General features: G+C 37.3%; 1 protein-coding gene across 2 annotated transcripts in view; it reads right to left on the bottom strand.

The window, feature by feature from the left end:
- The window catches only part of LOC133623060 (homeobox protein cut-like 2), a 329715-nt gene that overhangs the window by 77126 nt on the left and 230522 nt on the right, over positions 1–22067 (bottom strand). For both annotated transcript variants that reach the window (XM_061985993.2, XM_061985992.2), the window contains exon 4: positions 17178–17256. In XM_061985993.2, the coding sequence (XP_061841977.1) occupies positions 17178–17256 (79 nt within the window). The remainder of the gene's footprint in view (positions 1–17177; positions 17257–22067) is intronic.

Raw genomic sequence — 22067 nt, 5'->3', positions numbered from 1 at the left:
AGCATAACCAAGCATGCATCACTATAGCTCTTGTCTCAAAGTAGGTGTACTGTCACCACCTGTCACATCACGCCCTGACTTATTTGGAGTTTTTTGCTGTTTTCCTGTGTGTAGTGTTTTAGTTCTTGTCTTGCGCTCCTATTTTGGTGGCTTTTTCTCTCTTTTTTTGGTATTTTCCTGGAGCAGTTTCATGTCTTCCTTTGAGCGATATTTCCCGTATCTACTTTGTTTTAGCAATCAAGAATATTTCAGTTGTTTTTATCCTTCTTTGTGGGGACATTGTTGATTGTCATGTCATGTTCGGATGTACATTGTGGACGCCGTCTTTGCTCCGCAGTAAGTCTTTGCTGTCGTCCAGCATTCTGTTTTTGTTTACTTTGTAGCCAGTTCAGTTTTAGCTTCCTTCTGCATAGCCATCCCTAAGTTTCAATGCCTTTTCTTAGGGGCACTCACCTTTTGTTTATTTTTGGTTTAAGCATTAGACACCTTTTTACCTGCACACTGTCTCCCGCTGTTTCCGATATCTACAACAGCTACCTGCTGCCACTTACTGATATGGAAGAGTATTACACGGTTACTCTGCCGAGCTCTAGACAGCACAGACACTCAACAACAACACATCATTTGCAGACTATAATTACTGGTTTGCAAAAAATATTTTTAACCCAAATAGGTGCAATTAGATCATCTCCCACGGCACACCAGACTGTATCTCAGTGTGCCGCGGCACAGTGGTTGAAAAACTCTTGATTAAGCAAAGAAATCCAACAATGTACTAATATAATCCCCTTCAAGAAACTCTTCAAACTTAAAGTGTTTACAAAGTACAAAGAAGAAGAACCATGATAAACATTCTGAATTTATTTAATCTATCTATTAATTTTCAAGATAATCTTCCTCATCTCACCATATGAAATGTAACTTACTTCACCGATTATTATGCATTTATTTTTTTACTGTTATTACTTAAGGTGTATATTGTGAATAAATTGAGAACAGGAAGTGAACAAAAGTTTTAGCAACTGCTATGTAAAAACTGAAATCTAAGTAAGATGAAATATCTCAAATAAGGGTGATATTTGCTTATTTTCTGTCTGATAAGATAATTCTTCTCACTAAGCAGATTTTATGTTAGAGTGTTTTACTTGTTTTAAGTGTTTTGGTCCTAAATGATCTCAGTAAGATATTACAGCTTGTTGCTGAGATTTGATGACCTATATTGAGTAAAACATGCTTGAAACTAGAATATCAACTGTTGCAAAGCTGTGTCATCAACACTCACAAGTATAAAACTACTTGTTTAAAGTAATCATTTCTTATTTCAAGCATGAAAAAAAAAAAATCATGATATGTCAAGATAATGGCACTAGCATTTACTTCATTTAAGAATATTTTTTAACATATTGAGCAAAAGGTCTCATGTTTTTTTTTCTACCAAAAAAAGTGCACTTGTTATTAGTGAGAATATACTTATCTTAAGGTATTTTTGGGTTCATTGAGGTTAAATAATTGTACTTGTTTTGGAAAGTCTGGACAAGCCACATTTTCTTGTTCTATTGGCAGATAATTTCGCTTAGTTCAAGTAAAATACCCCTCATTTTTGTATTTTTTTTTCTTGTTTTCAACACTGACTTTTTGCAGTGTAGGATTAAATAAGCTCTGCTTCTACCTACTGTTAGGATAATTGTAAGTTATCACAACAAACTTTGTGTTGAAATGAGTTCCTAGCAAGAAGACAAAAGCTGTCTTCGAAACGTACCAAGAAGAAGGCTCGTAAAACTCCACTGGGACTTCAAAGCGGAGAGATGACAGGATCTGCCCAATTTCCAGAATACCTCTTTTTGAACTATTTTACGAACTCTTTTTGAACTATTTTATGGAACTCTTTTAAAGTATTTTACGAACTCTTTTTGAACTGACCTTTTTTGTGAATTGTTTACGACCTTTTCTGTGAACTTTTTTGCGACCTTTGTCCTTTGGAAACAGAGCTGGCCAGGTGGTCGGGGAGGGTCCAAAATAAAAGAAGGAGGCATGCAATCTTTTGGCGGAGCCTGCTGAGATACTGTACAAGGGTACAGTCTGTCCAGGCGTGTCTCCTCAATTGAGTCCAAATTGAATTCTGTCTCTGTTTAATTCTTTGCCTCTTGTCTTGTTTAATAGATGTCATCAGTGTTTGAACCTGACACCTACTCCTTTTCGAACATGTTGAATAGAGAAACTGGAAATTGTGATGTATCATGTTGTTGTCATGTCTGTGTAATCATGTTTTGTTTTAGTCATGTTTTTAGTTATTGGACTCTTTAGTTTCTGGCATTTCACTCCCTTGTCCTGTTTCCATGATTACCCATTAGTTTCACCTGTTCCACGTTTGGACTCATTGTGCACTCTTGTTTGTCACCATAGCAACCCATTAGTTTTCACCTGTCACGTCACGCACCTGTTTTTGTTAATCATGTCTGTAGTATTTAAGTTCATTGTTTTCAGTTTGTCTTTCTGGTGACATCCCACATTTATGCTCTGCACATTTCTGACACTTTTTTCATGCTGCTCCTTTTGTCCATGCCAAGTAAGTTTTGTTTATTAATGCCACAGTTAGTGTTTTTTTTGTTGTTCACAGTTTTTTGCCCACGTGCAAGTCTTTTTGTTTCGTTAGTCAAATTTGTACATCAGCCTTGAGCGCGCTTTTTGTTCCTTTGAGTGTTATAAATAAATATGTTCTCACATTCCCGTCTCGCCCGAGCCAACTTTCCGTTGCCTTCTAGAAAAACTAAACCCCAGGAACCAAGTCAGGACAGTTGTATGCATGCATGTTCCAAATAAACTCAAACTCAAACTCACTGGTCCGACGAGGACAAAGTGCAGTGTGTGCAGTGCAAGTCTTGGAGTAAAATGTCAGTGTTGTTTTGTGATGCAACTCATTTTTTTAAAATCGTCACTATTTAGAAGTTTTGTTTTTTTGTGTACAGCCCTACGGTGCACAGAGTTTGAATATGAACATGTAACTACAGACGTGTGCTAATTGAAACACAGCCAAGGACTTCAGATCTTCTAATTCTATTCCAGTCTTCACGTTGTGAAATCCTGCAAGCACACAAAAGCAACATTCCTGCACACACGTCTTCCTTCTCCCGGTCCCTCTGGGGTGTCCTTTACTCCACAGGGATCAGTTGGAGAGGCCCGGCTCTTTTATGAACATAATGCATTATTAAGCACCTCAAACATCTCCTGGGCCTTTGTTTATGACTCCTCTTATTAATCACTTGTGCATAATCACATCCCACCCGGAGAGCACTCATTCCCCATCAGCTTTTATGTGCCCTTATTTTACAACAGACCAGGGTTGTACGGCGTAGTACAGTACCGCAATACTAATGAATCATTTTCGGTACAATACTGTCAGGTTCAAACACTGATGACATCTAATAATCAGACAAGAAGCAATAAATCATGCACACTGCAAAAAGTCAGTGTTCAAAAACAAGGGGAAAAAATACAAAAATGAGGGGTATTTTATTTGAACTAAGCAAAATTATCTGCCAATAGAACAAGAAAATTTGGCTTGTCGAGACTTTCCAAAACAAGTAAAATTAGCTAACTTCAATGAACCCTAAAATACCTTAAAGGGGAACATTATCACAATTTCAGAAGGGTTAAAACCATTAAAAATCAGTTCCCAGTGGCTTATTATATTTTTCGAAGTTTTTTTCAAAATTTTACCCATCACGCAATATCCCTAAAAAAAGCTTCAAAGTGCCTGATTTTAACCATCGTTATAAACACCCGTCCATTTTCCTGTGACGTCACATAGTTAAGCCAACACAAACAAACATGGCGGAAAGAACAGCAAGATATAGCGACATTAGTTCGGATTCAGACTCGGATTTCAGCGGCTTAAGCGATTCAACAGATTACGCATGTATTGAAACGGATGGTTGTAGTGTGGAGGCAGGTAGCGAAAACGAAATTGAAGAAGAAACTGAAGCTATTGAGCCATATCGGTTTGAACCGTATGCAAGCGAAACCGACGAAAACGACACGACAGCCAGCGACACGGGAGAAAGCGAGGACGAATTCGGCGATCGCCTTCTAACCAACGATTGGTATGTGTTTGTTTGGCATTAAAGGAAACTAACAACTATGAACTAGGTTTACAGCATATGAAATACATTTGGCAACAACATGCACTTTGAGAGTGCAGACAGCCGAGTTTTCATCAAGTAATATATTCTGTAGACATACCCTCATGTCAGCAGGCCAGGGAAGCTAGGGTCGATATTCTTCTCTTGATCATCTTCGGGACGATGTTAGCCAAGACATCCAGGGGGTTTAGCTCGCTCGTCTGCGGGAACAAACTGCCGCCATTGCTTGCCGTGCTACCGAGGTCCTTTGTCCCTGAATTGCTCACACACTCCGGCAGATTCAATGGGGGTCTGGCGGCAGATTTCTTTGACTTTATCGTTGGAAATGCATCTGCTTTGAGTGTCGCAGGATATCCACACATTCTTGCCATCTCTGTCGTAGCATAGCTTTCGTCGATAAAATGTGCGGAACAAACGTCCAATTTCTTGCCACTTTCGCATCTTTGGGCCACTGGTGCAACTTGAATCCGTCCCTGTTCGTGTTGTTACACCCTCCGACAACACACCGACGAGGCATGATGTCTCCAAGGTACGAAAACAGTCGAAAAAACGGAAAATAACAGAGCTGATTTGACTCGGTGTTTGAGAAAATAGCGGATTGCTTCCCGATGTGACGTCACTTTGTGACATCATCGCTCCGAGAGCGAATATTAGAAAGGCGTTTAATTCGCCACAATTCACCCATTTAGAGTTCGGAAATCGGTTAAAAAAATATATGGTCTTTTTTCTGCAACATCAAGGTATATATTGACACTTACATAGGTCTGGTGATAATGTTCCCCTTTAAAATAAGTATATTCTCACTAATAACAAGTGCACTTTTCTTGGTAGAAAAAAAAGAGATACCTTTTTGCTCAATATGTCGAAAAATATTCTTAAATGAAGTAAATGCTAGTGCCATTATCTTGACATAATGATATGCGCTCGGCATTACATTTCTTGAAACCAGCAAACTTATACTAAAAACTCATTTATTGTTCTTAATGGAAAGGCAACAAGGCAACCGCTTGTTATTCTCGGGGTCTCCTAGCCGCTCAGGCAAATCATATGGTCGAAAAATGCATTTTTCCATCGATAACATGACATCATCGCGCCAAGTGCGTGCTCTTTCAGTCAATTAGTGAAGTGAAGTGAATTACATTTATATAGCGCTTTTTCTCAAGTGACTCAAAGCGCTTTACATAGTGAAACCCAATATCTAAGTTACATTTAAACCAGCGTGGGTGGCACTGGGAGCAGGTGGGTAAAGTGTCTTGCCCAAGGACACAACGGCAGTGACTAGGATGGCGGAAGCGGGAATCGAACCTGCAACCCTCAAGTTGCTGGCATGGCCGCTCTACCAACCGAGCCATACCACTGTTCAAAATTGTTAGAAATGTTAAATGTTTAAATATTAACTGTCAGTTTACTGTACTGTGCCAACTGTACTACTATATGAGTACGTATTTTCTATTGTTTCATTGAAAATAAAACAGCAAAGTCCATTTGGCTGTCATCTGTTTTAATTATGAGACACAATTGTGTCAAAGTCATGATTTTTTTTTTCATGCTTGAAATAAGAAATGATGACTTTAAAAAAGTAGTTTTATACTTGTGAGTGTTGATGACACAGCTTTGCAACAGTTGATATTCTAGTTTCAAGCATGTTTTACTCAATATAGGTCATCAAATCTCAGCAACAAGCTGTAATATCTTACTGAGATCATTTAGGACCAAAACCCTTAAAACAAGTAAAACACTAACATAAAATCTGCTTAGTGAGAAGAATTATCTTATCAGATAGAAAATAAGCAAATATCACCCTTATTTGAGATATTTCATCTTACATAGATTTCAGTTTTTGCAGTGCATCCATAAACGGGGATGCATATGCAAAAGTGCAATATATTTACCTGTACAGTAATCTATTTATTTATATCTGCACCTTATTGCTCTTTTATCCTGCACTACCATGAGCTAATGCAACAAAATGTCGTTCTTATCTGTACTGTAAAGTTCAAATTTGAATGACAATAAAAGGAAGTCTCATCGTTACAACAATAAAACAGACTGCCACAAACATTCACAGCCATCCTCCTGCTTTGACTGCACTGTAGGTACTGGGCTGCACAATGCACTGTAGGTACTGGGCTGCACAATGCACTGTAGGTACTGGGCTGCACAATGCACTGTAGGTACTGGGCTGCACAATGCACTGTAGGTACTGGGCTGCACAATGCACTGTAGGTACTCGGCTGCACGACGACAATAAAGCCAGCTTACCGTGCCTTGCAGGCCTCTCTGCAAGTGTTTGTGTTGAAGAAGGACAAGCCTCCCTGATGCATTTGAGGTCAGTGCTTTCTGATTTGATAACATGTGAGCGTTCAATGGGAATATGCCAAAAGATGAAGAAGCCTCTGTTAACAGCAGACGGCGTGCAACCTTATAAAACGCTCCCCTCTGCAGTTCCACTGGGTCTCCACTCGCAAGCGCTGTTGCCATTTTTAACTGGCAATTCCAAGACTGTTTGTGGGGTGTATTCAAAGCGCCGTCTTCACAAAGTCTGTGATAAAAGGAGCCGAGTTCTAAAAAAGAGGAGTGGGCTGGATCCAGTGGGAGGACTGTGTGTGTGTGTGTGTGTGTGTGTGTGTGTGTGTGTGTGTGTGTGTGTGTGTGTGTGTGTGTGTAGTGAGAGCAAGCGCAAACACCAGGAGCCTCGCTCTCTGGGCTACGCCCCTGGCGACAGGCCTCGCTGATCTCACACAGACAGCAACAAACGCTGACAACACACACACACACACACACACACACACACACACACACACACACACACACACACACACACACACACACACACACACACACACACACAGACATACAAACACTTGTATTTCATACCTTCTTGAGACCTCCGAAAAATGCAGATCTCTTTAGGACCACCCTTTCTAGGTATATAAAGATGTGTATTTACAACATTAATAATATATACATACTATGCTAATATAAAAAAGCTTGTTGTGAAAAATTAGTTGGAATTTCACAAGAAAAACTTAGAATTTGGGTCATCATTTCACTCAAAAAATGTCACCGTTTTACGACAACACCAAAAAAATTGGCAATGTTGTGATAAAAGTCTGGATTTTATATGACATTTGTCATATAAAATCCAGACTTTTATCACAATATTGCCAATTTTTTTGGTGTTGTCGTAAAACGGTGACATTTTTTGAGTGAAATTATGACAATATTGGCAATATTGTGATAAAAGTCTGGATCTTATATGACATATGTCATAAAATCCAGACTTTTATCACAATATTGCCAATTTTTTTGTTGCTGTCGTAAAACGGTGACATTTTTTGAGTGCAATTGTGAAATTATGACAATATTGGCAATATTGTGATAAAAGTCTGGATCTTATATGACATATGTCATAAAATCCAGACTTTTATCACAATTTTGTCAATTTAGTCTGGATTTTATATGACATTTGTCATATAAAATCCAGACTTTTATCACAATTTTGTCAATTTAGTCTGGATTTTATATGACAAATGTCATATAAAATCCAGACTAAATTGACAAAATTGTGATAAAAGTCTGGATTTTATATGACAAATGTCATATAAAATCCAGACTAAATTGGCAATATTGTGATAAAAGTCTGGATTTTATATGACAAATGTCATATAAAATCCAGACTTTTATCACAATTTTGTCAATTTAGTCTGGATTTTATATGACATTTGTCATATAAAATCCAGACTAAATTGACAAAATTGTGATAAAAGTCTGGATTTTATATGACAAATGTCATATAAAATCCAGACTAAATTGGCAATATTGTGATAAAAGTCTGGATTTTATATGACAAATGTCATATAAAATCCAGACTAAATTGACAAAATTGTGATAAAAGTCTGGATTTTATATGACAAATGTCATATAAAATCCAGACTTTTATCACAATATTGCCAATTTTTTTGTTGTTGTCGTAAAACGGTGACATTTTTTGAGTGACATTATGAAATTATGATAATATTGGCAATATTGTCATAAAAGTCTGGATTTGATATGACAAATGTCATATAAAATCCAGACTAAATTGGCAATATTGTGATGGATTTTATATGATAAATGTCATATAAAAATCCAGACTAAATTGGCAATACTGTGATAAAAGTTTGGATTTTATATGACAAATGTCATATAAAATCCAGACTTTTATCACAATTTTGCCAATTTTTTTGTTGTTGTCGTAAAACGGTGACATTTTTAGAGTGAAATTATGACAATATTGGCAATATTGTGATAAAAGTCTGGATTTTATATGACAAATGTCATATAAAATCCAGACTTTTATCACAATATTGCCAATTTTTTTGGTGTTGTTGTAAAACGGTGACATTTTTTGAGTGAAATTATGAAATTATGACAATATTGGCAATATTGTGATAAAAGTCTGGATCTTATATGACATATGTCATAAAATCCAGACTTTTATCACAATATTGCCAATTTTTTTGTTGTTGTCGTAAAACGGTGACATTTTTTGAGTGCAATTGTGAAATTATGACAATATTGGCAATATTGTGATAAAAGTCTGGATTTTATATGACAAATGTCATATAAAATCCAGACTAAATTGGCAATTGTGATAAAAGTCTGGATTTTATATGACAAATGTCATATAAAATCCAGACTAAATTGGCAATATTGTGATAAAAGTCTGGATTTTATATGACAAATGTCATATAAAATCCAGACTTTTATCACAATATTGCCAATTTTTTTGTTGTTGTCGTAAAACGGTGACATTTTTTGAGTGACATTATGAAATTATGATAATATTGGCAATATTGTCATAAAAGTCTGGATTTGATATGACAAATTTCATATAAAATCCAGACTAAATTGGCAATATTGTGATGGATTTTATATGATAAATGTCATATAAAAATCCAGACTATATTGGCAATACTGTGATAAAAGTCTGGATTGTATATGACAAATGTCATATAAAATCCAGACTTTTATCACAATTTTGCCAATTTTTTTGTTGTTGTCGTAAAACGGTGACATTTTTAGAGTGAAATTATGAAATTATGACAATATTGGCAATATTGTGATAAAAGTCTGGATTTTATATGACAAATGTCATATAAAATCCAGACTTTTATCACAATATTGCCAATTTAGTCTGGATTTTATATGACATTTGTCATATAAAATCCAGACTTTCATCACAATTTTGCCGATTTTTTTGTTGTTGTCGTAAAACGGTGACATGTTTTGAGTGAAATTATGACCCAAATTCTAAGTTTTTCTTGTGAAATTCCAACTGATTTTTCACCAAAAGCTTTTTTATATTGGCATAGTATGTATATATTATTAATGTTGTAAATACACCTCTTTATATATGTAGAAAGGCTGGTCCTAAAGAGGTCTGCATTTTTCAGAGGTCTCAAGAAAGTATCAAATACAAGAATGTGTGTGTGTGTGTAATAATTTTACATAAAAAGTAGTAATTTTACGAGAAAATATTGCAATATTACAGAAACAGAAAGAATATGGAAAATTGTTCACACTCTTATAAGAAAAAAGTCGACACATTGTGAGAAAAAGACTGCTTTTAGTGAATTTTTATGTTTTTGAATTTTTTTGTTGGCAATTGGTTTTTAATCTCCCTTATTTACTTCAAGTTATAACAGTATGTCTCTATATACATATTTCTTTATTTATTTTTTAATAATTTGGGCCAAAGAGGGTGCATTTCAATTTCTTACCCACACTTGTTATTACATATGTTGGCAAGAGGGGGAGCACTTCAAATTTTTACACACACTTTGTTATTTCATATGTTGACCAGAGGGGGAGCACTTCAAATTTTTACACACACTTTGTTATTTCATATGTTGACCAGAGGGGAAGCACTTTTAAAAGCGACACACAGTCAATTGGAAAAATCCGTCTTTTCTGGGACCACCCTACTTTAGATAGAATGGGAATGAGACAGACCTGGGCATTCTACGGCCCGCGGCCCACATCCGGCCCTTTGTTCGTCCCTGTACTGCAAACCCAACAAGGACTTTTTGCCAAAATTCACACCCCCAGAGATGCAGCTGTCAGGACAAGTTTCGTCATTTCTCACAAAATCACCAGAAAAAGTAAGGCGTTTTCTGACGGAGAGTTTATTAAGGAGTGCTTATTGGACTCTGTAGCGCTGACATGCCCGGAGAAGAGGGGCGCATTTGAGAACGTGTCACTCTCCCGACGCACTGTAACGAGGCGGGTTGAGACCATCGCTGGACTTTGACTGTTTTTCGCTGGCTTTGGATGAGAGCTGCGATGTACGTGACACCGCCCAGCTGCTCATCTTCTTACGTGGGATAACTGCAGACTTTCAAATCACGGAGGAGCTGGCAGCCATGCAGTCAATTAAAGAGACAACCACAGGTAATGACTTGTTCACATAGGTAAATGCGTGTTTGGACATGTTAGGACTGAAATGGGACAAGCTCGCAGGTGTGACAACAGATGGTTGTCCAAATCTGACGGGGGAAAAATGTTGGACTTTTAAAGAGGATGCAGGATAAAGTGACAGAAATGGACATTTTTGCACTGTATTATACATCAGGAAGTGTTGTGTAAGACAGTGTTAAAAATAAAACCATCAAAAGCAATCTGCTTTTGTATAAAGTTAAGTTAGGTCAAATTTAATTATTATTATTATTATTATTTATCTTACGGTATATCAAAAATAATTTGAGCAAAATTTAATTGAAATATTGTCGGTGTGCTCATGCAGTCCCCGGTAAAAGTTAATTGCAATGTTATTGGGACTATGATTTACGTCATCACTTGTTCACACCTCCTCGTATGGAAGCTACTTTTCCTTCTTGATGTCTCAAGAAGGGTAGAAATACAAGAACACACACACATATTGCAAAGAAAAGCAGAATGAGACAGCAGGAAGAGACGTAAGGAAAGTTAGGGTAAAAAAGTGGTAAACTGGGGAAGAAGCTGCCACAGTGATCAGAAGGTGTTTATATGTGCTGATCAAAAACAGTGCGGGGCTGATTTAAACATTGTTTGCCAAACACTGTGAAAAGGGTCGCTTTCAAAACCGAGTAGGAGTCAGCGTGCACCGCAGGCAGAGGTGTCACAGGGAAATCAAAATATAGAACACTAATGAAGCGCTGACAAGTCAGCCCAGAGGGCTTCATAAAAGGAAACCAAAATACCATCCGCTCATTTGTGGGCAGACCACCACAGAGGGGTTGGGTGCTACCTGTTTGCCCTCGCTCATAAACACTTTATAATTGGACTATCTGTAAATGTAGTAGCTTGATGTTGTACAGGATTAAGCAGACCACTCTATACAAAAAGAAATGAATACCGTATTTTCTGGACCATAAGGCGCATAGCTGATGAGCGGGTCTAGTCAGGTCTTTTTTCATACAAACCCTGCTTTTAATAAAGAAATCTTTGAAGGCTGCCCCATACAACACATTCGGAAAATGGGAGGACTTTTTTGACTGCCCGTTGCCGTGGGATGCCATATTCAAACTAATCTATAAAACTACTATATGTGCAAAATGGTTTTTTTCAAATTAAAATTATTTATAACTTCTTACCCACGGGGAAAATGTTAAAATGATGGAATATGACAGAGTCAGATAACTGCCGATTTTGTTGTCAGGAGCAGAGGTGGGTAGTAACGCGCTACATTTACTCCGTTACATCTACTTGAGTAACTTTTGGGATAAATTGTACTTCTAAGAGTAGTTTTAATGCAACATACTTTTACTTTTACTTAAGTATATTTATAGAGAAGGAACGCTACTTTTACTCCGCTACTTTTATCTACATTCAGCTCGCTACTCGCTACTAATTTTTATCGATCTGTTAATGCACGCTTTGTTTGTTTTGGTCTGTCAGACAGACCTTCAAAGTGTCTGCCTTACTGGTGACGTTTCACTTCGTTCCACCAATCAGATGCAGTCACTGGTGACGTTGGACCAATCAAACAGAGCCAGGTGGTCACATGACCTGACTTAAACAAATTGAAAAACTTATCGGGGTGTTACCATTTAGTGGTCAATTGTACGGAATATGTACTGTACTGTGCAATCTACTAATAAAAGTTCCAATCAATCAATCAAAAGTGTGAAGGAAAAAAGATACTTCTTTATTTCAACCGTACATCCCGTCAAAAGCCTAAAGACTGACTGCACAGTTCCTGTCTTCACAATAAAAGTGCCGCTCCATCGCGCCTGCGCTTTCAAAACAAGAGTCTCCGAAAGCCAGCGCAAACAAGCTAGCAAGCTAAGGAGTTTGACGCCAATATATTTCTTGTAAAGTGTATAAAAACGAATATGGAAGCTGTACAAATAAGATGCCAAAAACCCACCACTTTCATGTGGTATTAGACAGAAAGGAGGAACTTTTCTTCTCCTCCATTTGAAAACGTGGACGTTATCATCACTACTGTCTGATTACAATCAACGCAAGTCATCAGAATCAGGTAATACACCAACTTATATTCTAGTCTGCATGAAAGAAAGGAATCTGTATGTTAAACATGCATGTATATTCATTAAAACATCTTTAACATGTAAACAAAAACAGCAAAATAAATACATATAAATTATATACTGTATATATCAATGTATATGTATGTATATATATATATATATATATATATATATATATATATATATATATATATATATATGTGTGTGTGTGTGTGTGTGTGTATGTTACTCATCAGTTACTCAGTACTTGAGTAGTTTTTTCACAACATACTTTTTACTTTTACTCAAGTAAATATTTGGGTGACTACTCCTTACTTTTACTTGAGTAATAAATCTCTAAAGTAACAGTACTCTTACTTGAGTACAATTTCTGGCTACTCTACCCACCTCTGGTCAGGAGTCTGAATCCACCCTGCATTTGTTTTGGTATTGTCATATTGTGTCTTCTTTTTGGGTGGAAGTTGAAAAAATGTGTTTAAGGATTGGTTTGTTTATGAAGCTTGATGTGGTTTCTGTTATTTTGGGAGAGTTCATTGACAATCATGATTTAATCAATTTAATTATAGTACTCGGTAAAAGGTTTATTTTTAAGGCCCAAAACAGATATTCACTTAGTATTACTTTCTTTAAAACATTTATTCAGTATTTTTTAACTTTAGAAAGTTACATGGTTGAAAACGATAATGATGCCAAAAAACATTAAAAAAAAGATGGGAAGTCCTCAAAGGCTTATGTTGAAAGTGTAATTATGTTTATAGATTATATGCTATCTGTTGTTGTATTCCCTAATTTTTAGTGACCTGAACATAATCTGGACTGTAAATAATTTTTTGTCGTTGTTGTTGTTTGTTTGTTTTGAAAATGTAATTTTGTTTATAGATTATATGCAATCTGTTGTGTTCCAAAATGTTTCTATTTTTTTTTTTTTTTTTTTTTTTTTAATTTATTTATTTATTTATTTATTTTCAGTGTACATGAATGAAGGTGTGTGTTGCTGAACCCGACTTGGACATTATCTGGACTGGACCTGGTTTTAAAAAAAAACCTTTAAACGAAGCTAATTTCATTTACAACCAGGTCTGGTGAAGATAAGGTCCTTTTTATTTTATTTATTTATTTATTTTTTAGATAAAATAAATAAATCTTTTCTTGGATAAAAAAGAAAGTAAAACAATATAAGGATAGTTACATAAAAAAAAAAAAAAATTGTAATTAAATGAAAATGTTAGTGGACCAGCAGCACAAACAATCAAGTGTGCTTCAGGGACTGTGTTGTGTCTCTTGCAGAAGTGTTGTCCATGTTGTGGAAACCAGAATATTGGTAGCAGAAAGAAACAACCCCTTTTGTGTGAGTGGGTGTGTATGAGTGTGAATGGGGGAGGGAGTTTTTTTTTTTGGGTTGATGCACAAGTTGAAAGTGTATCGTGTGTTTTTTTCTATGTTGATTTAATAAAAAAATAAAAAAACCCTGCTTCCATCTTCCATATGAGTTGGGAAATTGTGTTAGATGTAAATATAAATGCAATACAATGATTTGCAAATCCTTTTCAACCCATATTCAGTTGAATGCACTACAAAGACAACATATTTGATGTTCAAACTCATAAATGTTTTGGTTTTTTTGCAAATAATAATTAACTTAGAATTTCATGGCTGCAACACGTGCCAAAGTAGTTGGGAAAGGGCATGTTCACCACTGTGTTACATCACCTTTCCTTTTAACAACACTCAGTAAACGTTTGGGAACTGAGGAGACACATTTTTTAAGCTTCTCAGGTGGAATTCTTTCCCATTCTTGCTTGATGTACAGCTTAAGTCGTTCAACAGTCCGGGGGTCTCCGTCGTGGTATTTTAGGCTTCATAATGCGCCACACATTTTCAATGGGAGACAGGTCTGGACTACAGGCAGGCCAGTCTAGTACCCGCACTCTTTTACTATGAAGCCACGTTGATGTAACAAGTGGCTTGGCGTTGTCTTGCTGAAATAAGCAGGGGCGCTCATGGTAACGTTGCTTGGATGGCAACATATGTTGCTCCAAAACCTGTATGTACCTTTCAGCATTAATGGCACCTTCACAGATGTGTAAGTTACCCATGTCTTGGCCACTAATACACCCCCATACCATCACAGATGCTGGCTTTTCAACTTTGTGTCTATGTTTACATCATCGAGTGGTCTGCTGTTTCCTCGCTTCCCTGCTCCCTGTAGGTTTAATGTAGATCATAAACCATGCATCTCACCTGGACAGAATAAGTCTGAGTAGGTATTCCAACTAGTTGGTGCACTTTAACAGCCATTTAGGATCCAAAACTGGCGAGGACAGCACGAAAAGACGCTCGTATGCAAACTTCCGATCGCGTTTATTTAATATTTAGAATGCAATGTGAATGTGAACGATGTCAAAATGTCCGAAAAAAAAGTGCAGTTCTTAATAACTTGCTTGTCATGTAATGTCAGCTTTACTTTCACAGCTGACGTTTTATTGTGTGCGCAGCTTAGATTGGTATGCCAAAAGAGTGCTGCAAAGAGGATGAATGATATGTTAATGATAGCCACGTACAACAGGTCGTAAATTGAGCTGATTGTTCCTCCCCCCTTCTTTGCTTGTTCAGCTCTAGTTTCTATTAACTGTGTCCTACTCTGATTGGACCAACAGCGCACACATTTTGAGGGAGCGACAAGTTCAAATGAACATCCAGCGATGAATAGCAAAAACTGTGTTATGATTAAGAATACTGGTGTGTAATCATAATAATCAAAATATACATAAACTGTACAGCAGTTGGGCCAAACAGAGAGGGAGCCACTTTGTTGTGTTTGAGGCTAAAAGAGAAACAAAGTGGGTGCACAGAAACTGTCCTCCAGTGCACCTGCAGCCATCCATTCCAGACCCGAGTGGTATGTTGTGACCTTGGACACCTGCGGTGAGATGTACAGTGACTAATGATGTTCACTGTAAACAGGAAGAGTCCAAATGTGCAGACACATACTGCTTGGGTTTCTTAATTGGCTCTCTGGGCCCAATATTTGCTCATATGGAAAGTTTCGGAGTAAAGATTTGGCACAATTACACTAACACAATCTTGGCTGTGGACACGGGGACACGCTGGATCAAAGTCACATCATTTTTGGGGATTATGATATTTGCTGTGCCCTATGGTTGAGTGGTGAGTCATCTAGGGCAGTGGTCCCCAACCACTGGGCCACGGCCCGGTACCGGTCCGTGGATCGATTGTTACTGGGCCGCACAAGAAAAAAGTGTTTGTTTTAATTTCCATGACGACTGATTAGTTTCACCTGTCTCATGTGTTCGGATCACGCACCTGCTCTAATCAGAGACAATTATTTAAGCCTGTTTTGCCAGTTAGTCGTCCTGGCGACATTGCTCTGTTTTGACTTTTCTTGCCATAGTTGAAATGAAATAAGTTTGTTTCAGTCATATAATCAACCATTAACCATTTTGTGTGACCAGTTTAAGAGTACAGACTATACATATAAAACAATCATACACATTTACACACAAAAGGAAAAGAAAAGAAAAGAAAAAGCATGACCGAAAAAGGAATAGCTTATATTTGCCTATCCTAAACCTTCACTGAAAATAAAATTACCTGGAACATCAACGTAAAAAAAAAAAAAATCAAAATCAAGTTCATGCTGTTCGATTCATGCCGTGTCCAGTAAGTCTTTTTGTTTCACGTCCATAGTTTTTGCTATTTGTTTAAAGCCACATTTTAGTGAGTTCTTTCATGTTTTTAGTTTCATGTTTCATGTCCATAGTTTATGCTAAGTCTTAGCTTTTGTTTTCTGCGTTAAGCTGTGCGCTTTTTGTAGTACTTTGAGTAGGAATAATTAAATAATGCTCCTTCTTTCAAACCTTGTCCAGTATAGTCCGATTGCATCCTGGGAAAACAATCCTCGCAGTAAGCTGCGAAAAACCTCCACGTTATGACAAAATGGCGCCGAGTACCCATTGAGAACAGACGCTGCTTGACCACCACGCATATCTAATGAGCCGGACATGACGTCATTTAAATCCAAGCAATTGATGGGCATTGAATTTGCAACAAAAATATGATTTCCTCTCCTCTATAACAGTCTTCCCCTTCTCTCGCTTTGCCCCAATTGGCCTCATCAGGCCTGTGTTGCGCAGACTTCAGTTGGGATTTTAATTGGCCCTCTACAATCAACATCCCAGCTCTTCAAGGATGTGTTCTCTCCTCAGCTAGGTTACACTCAAGGACCAAGGCTGTGTTTTGAAGTGGCCTCACGCTGAGTTTTGGAAAACCGCTCACAGTCCAGACTTTAAAACATAGATAAGAGCGCATCTTCCATCAGGGTGCTATTTTACCATATCTATGTATCTCTCTGTACTTTTAATTAGTTCACTGCTTTATACAGTATTCATACACATCCGATGTGACGAGGCCTTTACCTTTATAAGGGAAACTGCATTTCTAGAAGATTTGAGTGTGTGTGTGTCTGTGTTTCTGCTGGTATTATTTATAGCCGGGTACTCACCTGGGGCTTCAATAAGCTGTTTGTAGATACCGAGGAAAGCAGACTCAGCCTCCTTACTCCGCTTGTTCAAAGTGACCACCTGCAAGGACATAAATACCAGTAGGTAAATATTAGTAGATAAGCCTGGCATAAGCGTAAATCAACAAGTACGGTATGGAAGCCTACGCTGAATTTAAGTACTTTTCTGTCAACCTCAAGGGTTCCACTGTACAAAGTGAACTTAACAGTTTACCAGTGACGTGCGGTGAGGTTGATGGCTGGTGAGGCACTGACTTCATCACAGTCAGATTTACAAACATATGAACCCTAAAGAGTATCTTATTCACCATTTGATTGGCAGCAGTTAACGGGTTATGTTTAAAAGCTCATACCAGCATTCTTCCCTGCTTGGCACTCAGCATCAAGGGTTGGAATTGGGGGTTAAATCACCAAAAATGATTCCCAGGCGCGGCGCCGCTGCTGCCCACTGCTCCCCTCACCTCCCAGGGGGTGAACAAGGGGATGGGTCAAATGCAGACGACAAATTTCATTACACCTAGTGTGTGTGTGACAATCATTGGTACTTTAACTTTAACTTTACACATACAAACTGTAGCACACAAAAAAGCACATTTAATAAAAAAAACTTTATTATGGTCTTACCTTTACTTAGAAATTAAGTCCATGCGCCGCAACTAAAGCCCTCACTTAAACTTTCCACGTGCAAGATTGAATCTATTTAAAAAAGTGTAACCGAGGGTTTATAAATGTCGCCTATACTGTATGAAACTACAAAATAACAAACACGGAGGCTCCAGTTTACACGAGGACCACTTTATTTACCTTCTTTCAAAAACCTCCGCAACGTGACATCACTTCCGCTCTTAGCGCCTTCAAAATAAGAGCTCAAGGCATATACTGTATAACAGCGCATAACAGGAACTTAACATCACAAAGAGGAAAGCCCATGAAAATAGGTTACAAAAGTTATTTAATAAGAAGCCAAAAAGTGCAAAAACAATAATGTTCGTGTTGGAGGAGTTGTGAATTAGGTACACCTGCAGTCTGCAGGTGTATCTAATGTTGTGTCCCTGCAGTCATTCACAACTCCTCCAACACCAACATTATTGTTTTTGCACTTTTTGGCTTCTTATGAAATAATTTTTTTAAATAGATTCAATCTTGCACGTGGAAAGTTTAAGTGTGGGCTTTAGTTGATATAACAATTCTACGGCGGGGGTGCAGGAGGCGAGCCTCACATAGTGCGTCTTTTGCAGCCGTTTTATGATCGCTCAGCACAAGAAATACTTTACACACATATAGTTGTTGACAAAATACACTGTACATTATATACCTCAGCTAACTAAACTATGGAAATGTATAATATAATTCATATAGCAATACGGTCTCACTGCACAGCAGGCCAGCAGTTAGCCGAGTCCGGAATCCATGTTGAGGCACTGAGTGATGTGCCTCAACTGGCTGCTGTTCACCGCACCGTCTCTTTTCAGTATTTGAACGGCAAATGTAAAAATTCAGCGATTTTGAATAATAATAATCTAAAACTGGTGAAGTTAAATGGAAAATAACTTTATAGAATAATCACTGGATACATATAACAATTTAATTTTTTTTTTTTTCTTTTTACGTTTTTTTTCTCTTTCCATGATGGCAGGTGAGGCCCCACCTCACCTGCCTCTATTGACTGCACGTCACTGCAGTTTACATATTAGGTTTAGAGATGTCCGATAATATCGGACTGCCGATATTATCGGCCGATAAATGCTTTAAAATGTGATATCGGAAATTATCGGTATCGGTTTCAAAAAGTAAAATGTATGACAATTTAAAAACGTGTACACGGACGTAGGGAGAAGTACAGAGCGCCAATAAACCTTAAAGGCACTACCTTTGCGTTCCGGCCCAATCACATAATATCTACGGCTTTTCACACACACAAGTGAATGCAAACCATACTTGGTCAACAGCCATACAGGTCACACTGAGGGTGCCCGTATAAACAACTTTAACACTTTTACAAATATGCGCCACACTGTGAACCCACACCAAACAAGAATGACAAACACATTTCGGGAGAACATCCGCACCGTAACACAACATAAACACAACAGAACAAATACCCAGAAGCTCTTGCAGCACTAACTCTTCCGGGACGCTACAATATACACCCCCTTAAAAAAAATAATGCACTTTGTGACTTCAATAATAAATATGGCACTGCCATGTTGGCATTTTTTTCCATAACTTGAGTTGATTTATTTTGGAAAACCTTGTTACATTGTTTAATGCATCCAGCGGAAATTAGGCATAATAATGTGTTAATTCCACGACTGTATATATTGGTATCGGTTGATATCGGAATCGGTAATTAAGAGTTGGACAATATCGGAATATCGGCAAAAAAAGCCATTATCGGACATCTCTACTTGAAATAGAATCATTTCACAAACGTTAAAGACACTTGGAGTGTTTGTGATGATGGTGTTTTTTAGTAGAGCAAAACAATGTTTGGGGGAAAAGTCACGCATAGAGAGCCTTAGATTTACTGGAAATGGCTCCCGTCTTGCCTGGGTAGACATGACGACGGCATCATGTTTAAAGAAATATCCTGAAGATCAAGCAAAGCCTTCCTCCCCATCACTGCCACCAAGAGCTCAGAGGAGTTCATGTAAGATGGAAAAGGCCGGCGCCCAATCAATACAGATGCAATAGTCTGAAGCTCTCAGCCAACTCCCAGCTTCATTGTGTTCTTTCACTCTCTGCTTTACCACCGGTTAAATCAACCTCACCTACCAGTCCTTTCCTAAACAAGATGTCGGTGTAGCCGGTCGCTTCAGAACGTGGCAATTGAAAACATTGTTAGGCTGTATTATAAAAATGTATTTCACTACATTTTTCTAATCGACTAATAATCTAATACAGATCCTCTAGGATGGCACAATCCACTCGTCCAAGGATGCCATGCCATGTCCACCAGAACATTGTGAATAATGTGAAGGTGATACGAGGACACAGTTACATTTCCAACGTCCTGGGGAACCTAATCATTACATCACAGGGGTGTGTGTACACCTCCGATCAGGAAATTAACGAGTGAACCGCACCATATATTTCGACAACAACCATGATGGACATATACTGTACATGCAAATATTGCTGGTTATGCACTGCAAAAAGTCAGTGTTCAAAAACAAGAAGAAAAAAAAAATACATTTTTACTTGAACTAAGCAAAATGATCTGCCAATAGAACAACAAAATTTGGCTTGTCAAGACTTTCCAAAACAAGTACAATTAGCTAACCTCAATGAACCCAAAAATACCTTAAAATAAGTATATTCTCACTAATAACAAGTGCACTTTTCTTGGTAGAAATCAATATGTTGAAAAATATTCTTGAATTAAATAAATGCTAGTGCCATTATCTTGACATAATGATATGCGCTGGGCATTACATTTCTTGAAACCAGCAAACGTATACTAAAAACTAGTTTTTTTTTTTATAATGGAAAGGCAACAAGGCAACCGCTTGTTACTCTCGGGGTCTCCTAGCCGCTCAGGCAAATCATATTGTCTAAAAATGCATTTTTCCATCGATAACATGACATCATCGCGCCAAGTGCGTGCTCTTTCAGTCAGTTAGTGCGTGAGGAATATATATATCATACTTGCCAACCTTGAGACGTCCGATTTCGGGAGGTGGGGGCTGGGGGCGTGGTCGGGGGTGGGGCGGGGCGTGGTTGGGGGCGTGGTTAAGAGGGGAGGAGTATATTGACAGCTAGAATTCACCAAGTCAAGTATTTCATACATATATATATATAGATAGCTACATCCTGAAAATATGCAAACAAACTGTGTTTAGATAATTGATACTTCAAACTTGCATAAATAAATGTTAAGGAATATAACATAACTTGGCTTCTGAGAGTTTCAAAATGTAATGAATAAAATGCTAAAGTTGTTGATAAACAAGCAATTATTTTAATAATTAAATATGGTCATTTTAAATGAATTATTATGATAATTTAAAATCAATTATTTCAAATATGTTTATTTTAATGTATAATTCTATGGCTGGATGTAATAAGGAGTCACGGAAAAAAATACAAATAAAAATACAATTAATTTTGATGTTTTTAGCAAAATATAATAAAAATGTTTTTTTTGGTTTTTTTTTAATTAATAAATATATTTATTTTTAGGTAAGATGAACATAATAATACAATTTATCTGTAGTCTGGATGATTTAGTTATTGTCACCCTATTGTCCTCCTGTCATGAAAAAAGGCTGTCCTCACTCAGGTTGCATGGAGCTGGAGGGGGCGTGGCTTCCAGCTCCGGCTGAAAATCGGGAGATTTTCGGGAGAATATTTGTCCCGGGAGGTTTTCGGGAGAGGCGCTGAATTTCGGGAGTCTCCCAGAAAATTCGGGAGGGTTGGCAAGTATGATATATACATATACATATATATATATATATATATATATATATATACATATATATATATATATATATATATATATATAAGCATATTTGATACATTCAATAATAAAAAAATAATACAAATAATCTGTAACATGTATATAAAAAATTACGTTAAAAAATGGATAAATTATGTACATATACACAGTATACATGTCAGGTGATTTGAAAAACTATATATACAAAAAATGGAGGGTTGGGGGAAGTGGTATATATACCGTATTTTTTGGACTATAAGTCGCAGTTTTTTTCATAGTTTGGCCGGGGGTGCGACTTATACTCAGGAGCGACTTATGTGTGAAATTATTAACACGTTACCGTAAAATATCAAATGATATTATTTATCTCATTCACGTAAGAGACTAGACGTATAAGATTTCATGGGATTTAGCGATTAGGAGTGACAGATTGT

This window comes from Nerophis lumbriciformis, linkage group LG12 (assembly GCF_033978685.3).
Source record: "Nerophis lumbriciformis linkage group LG12, RoL_Nlum_v2.1, whole genome shotgun sequence".
Lineage (NCBI taxonomy): Eukaryota > Metazoa > Chordata > Actinopteri > Syngnathiformes > Syngnathidae > Nerophis > Nerophis lumbriciformis.
Note: the sequence above shows the minus strand (reverse complement) of the source record. Positions and strands in the feature narration are given on the sequence as shown.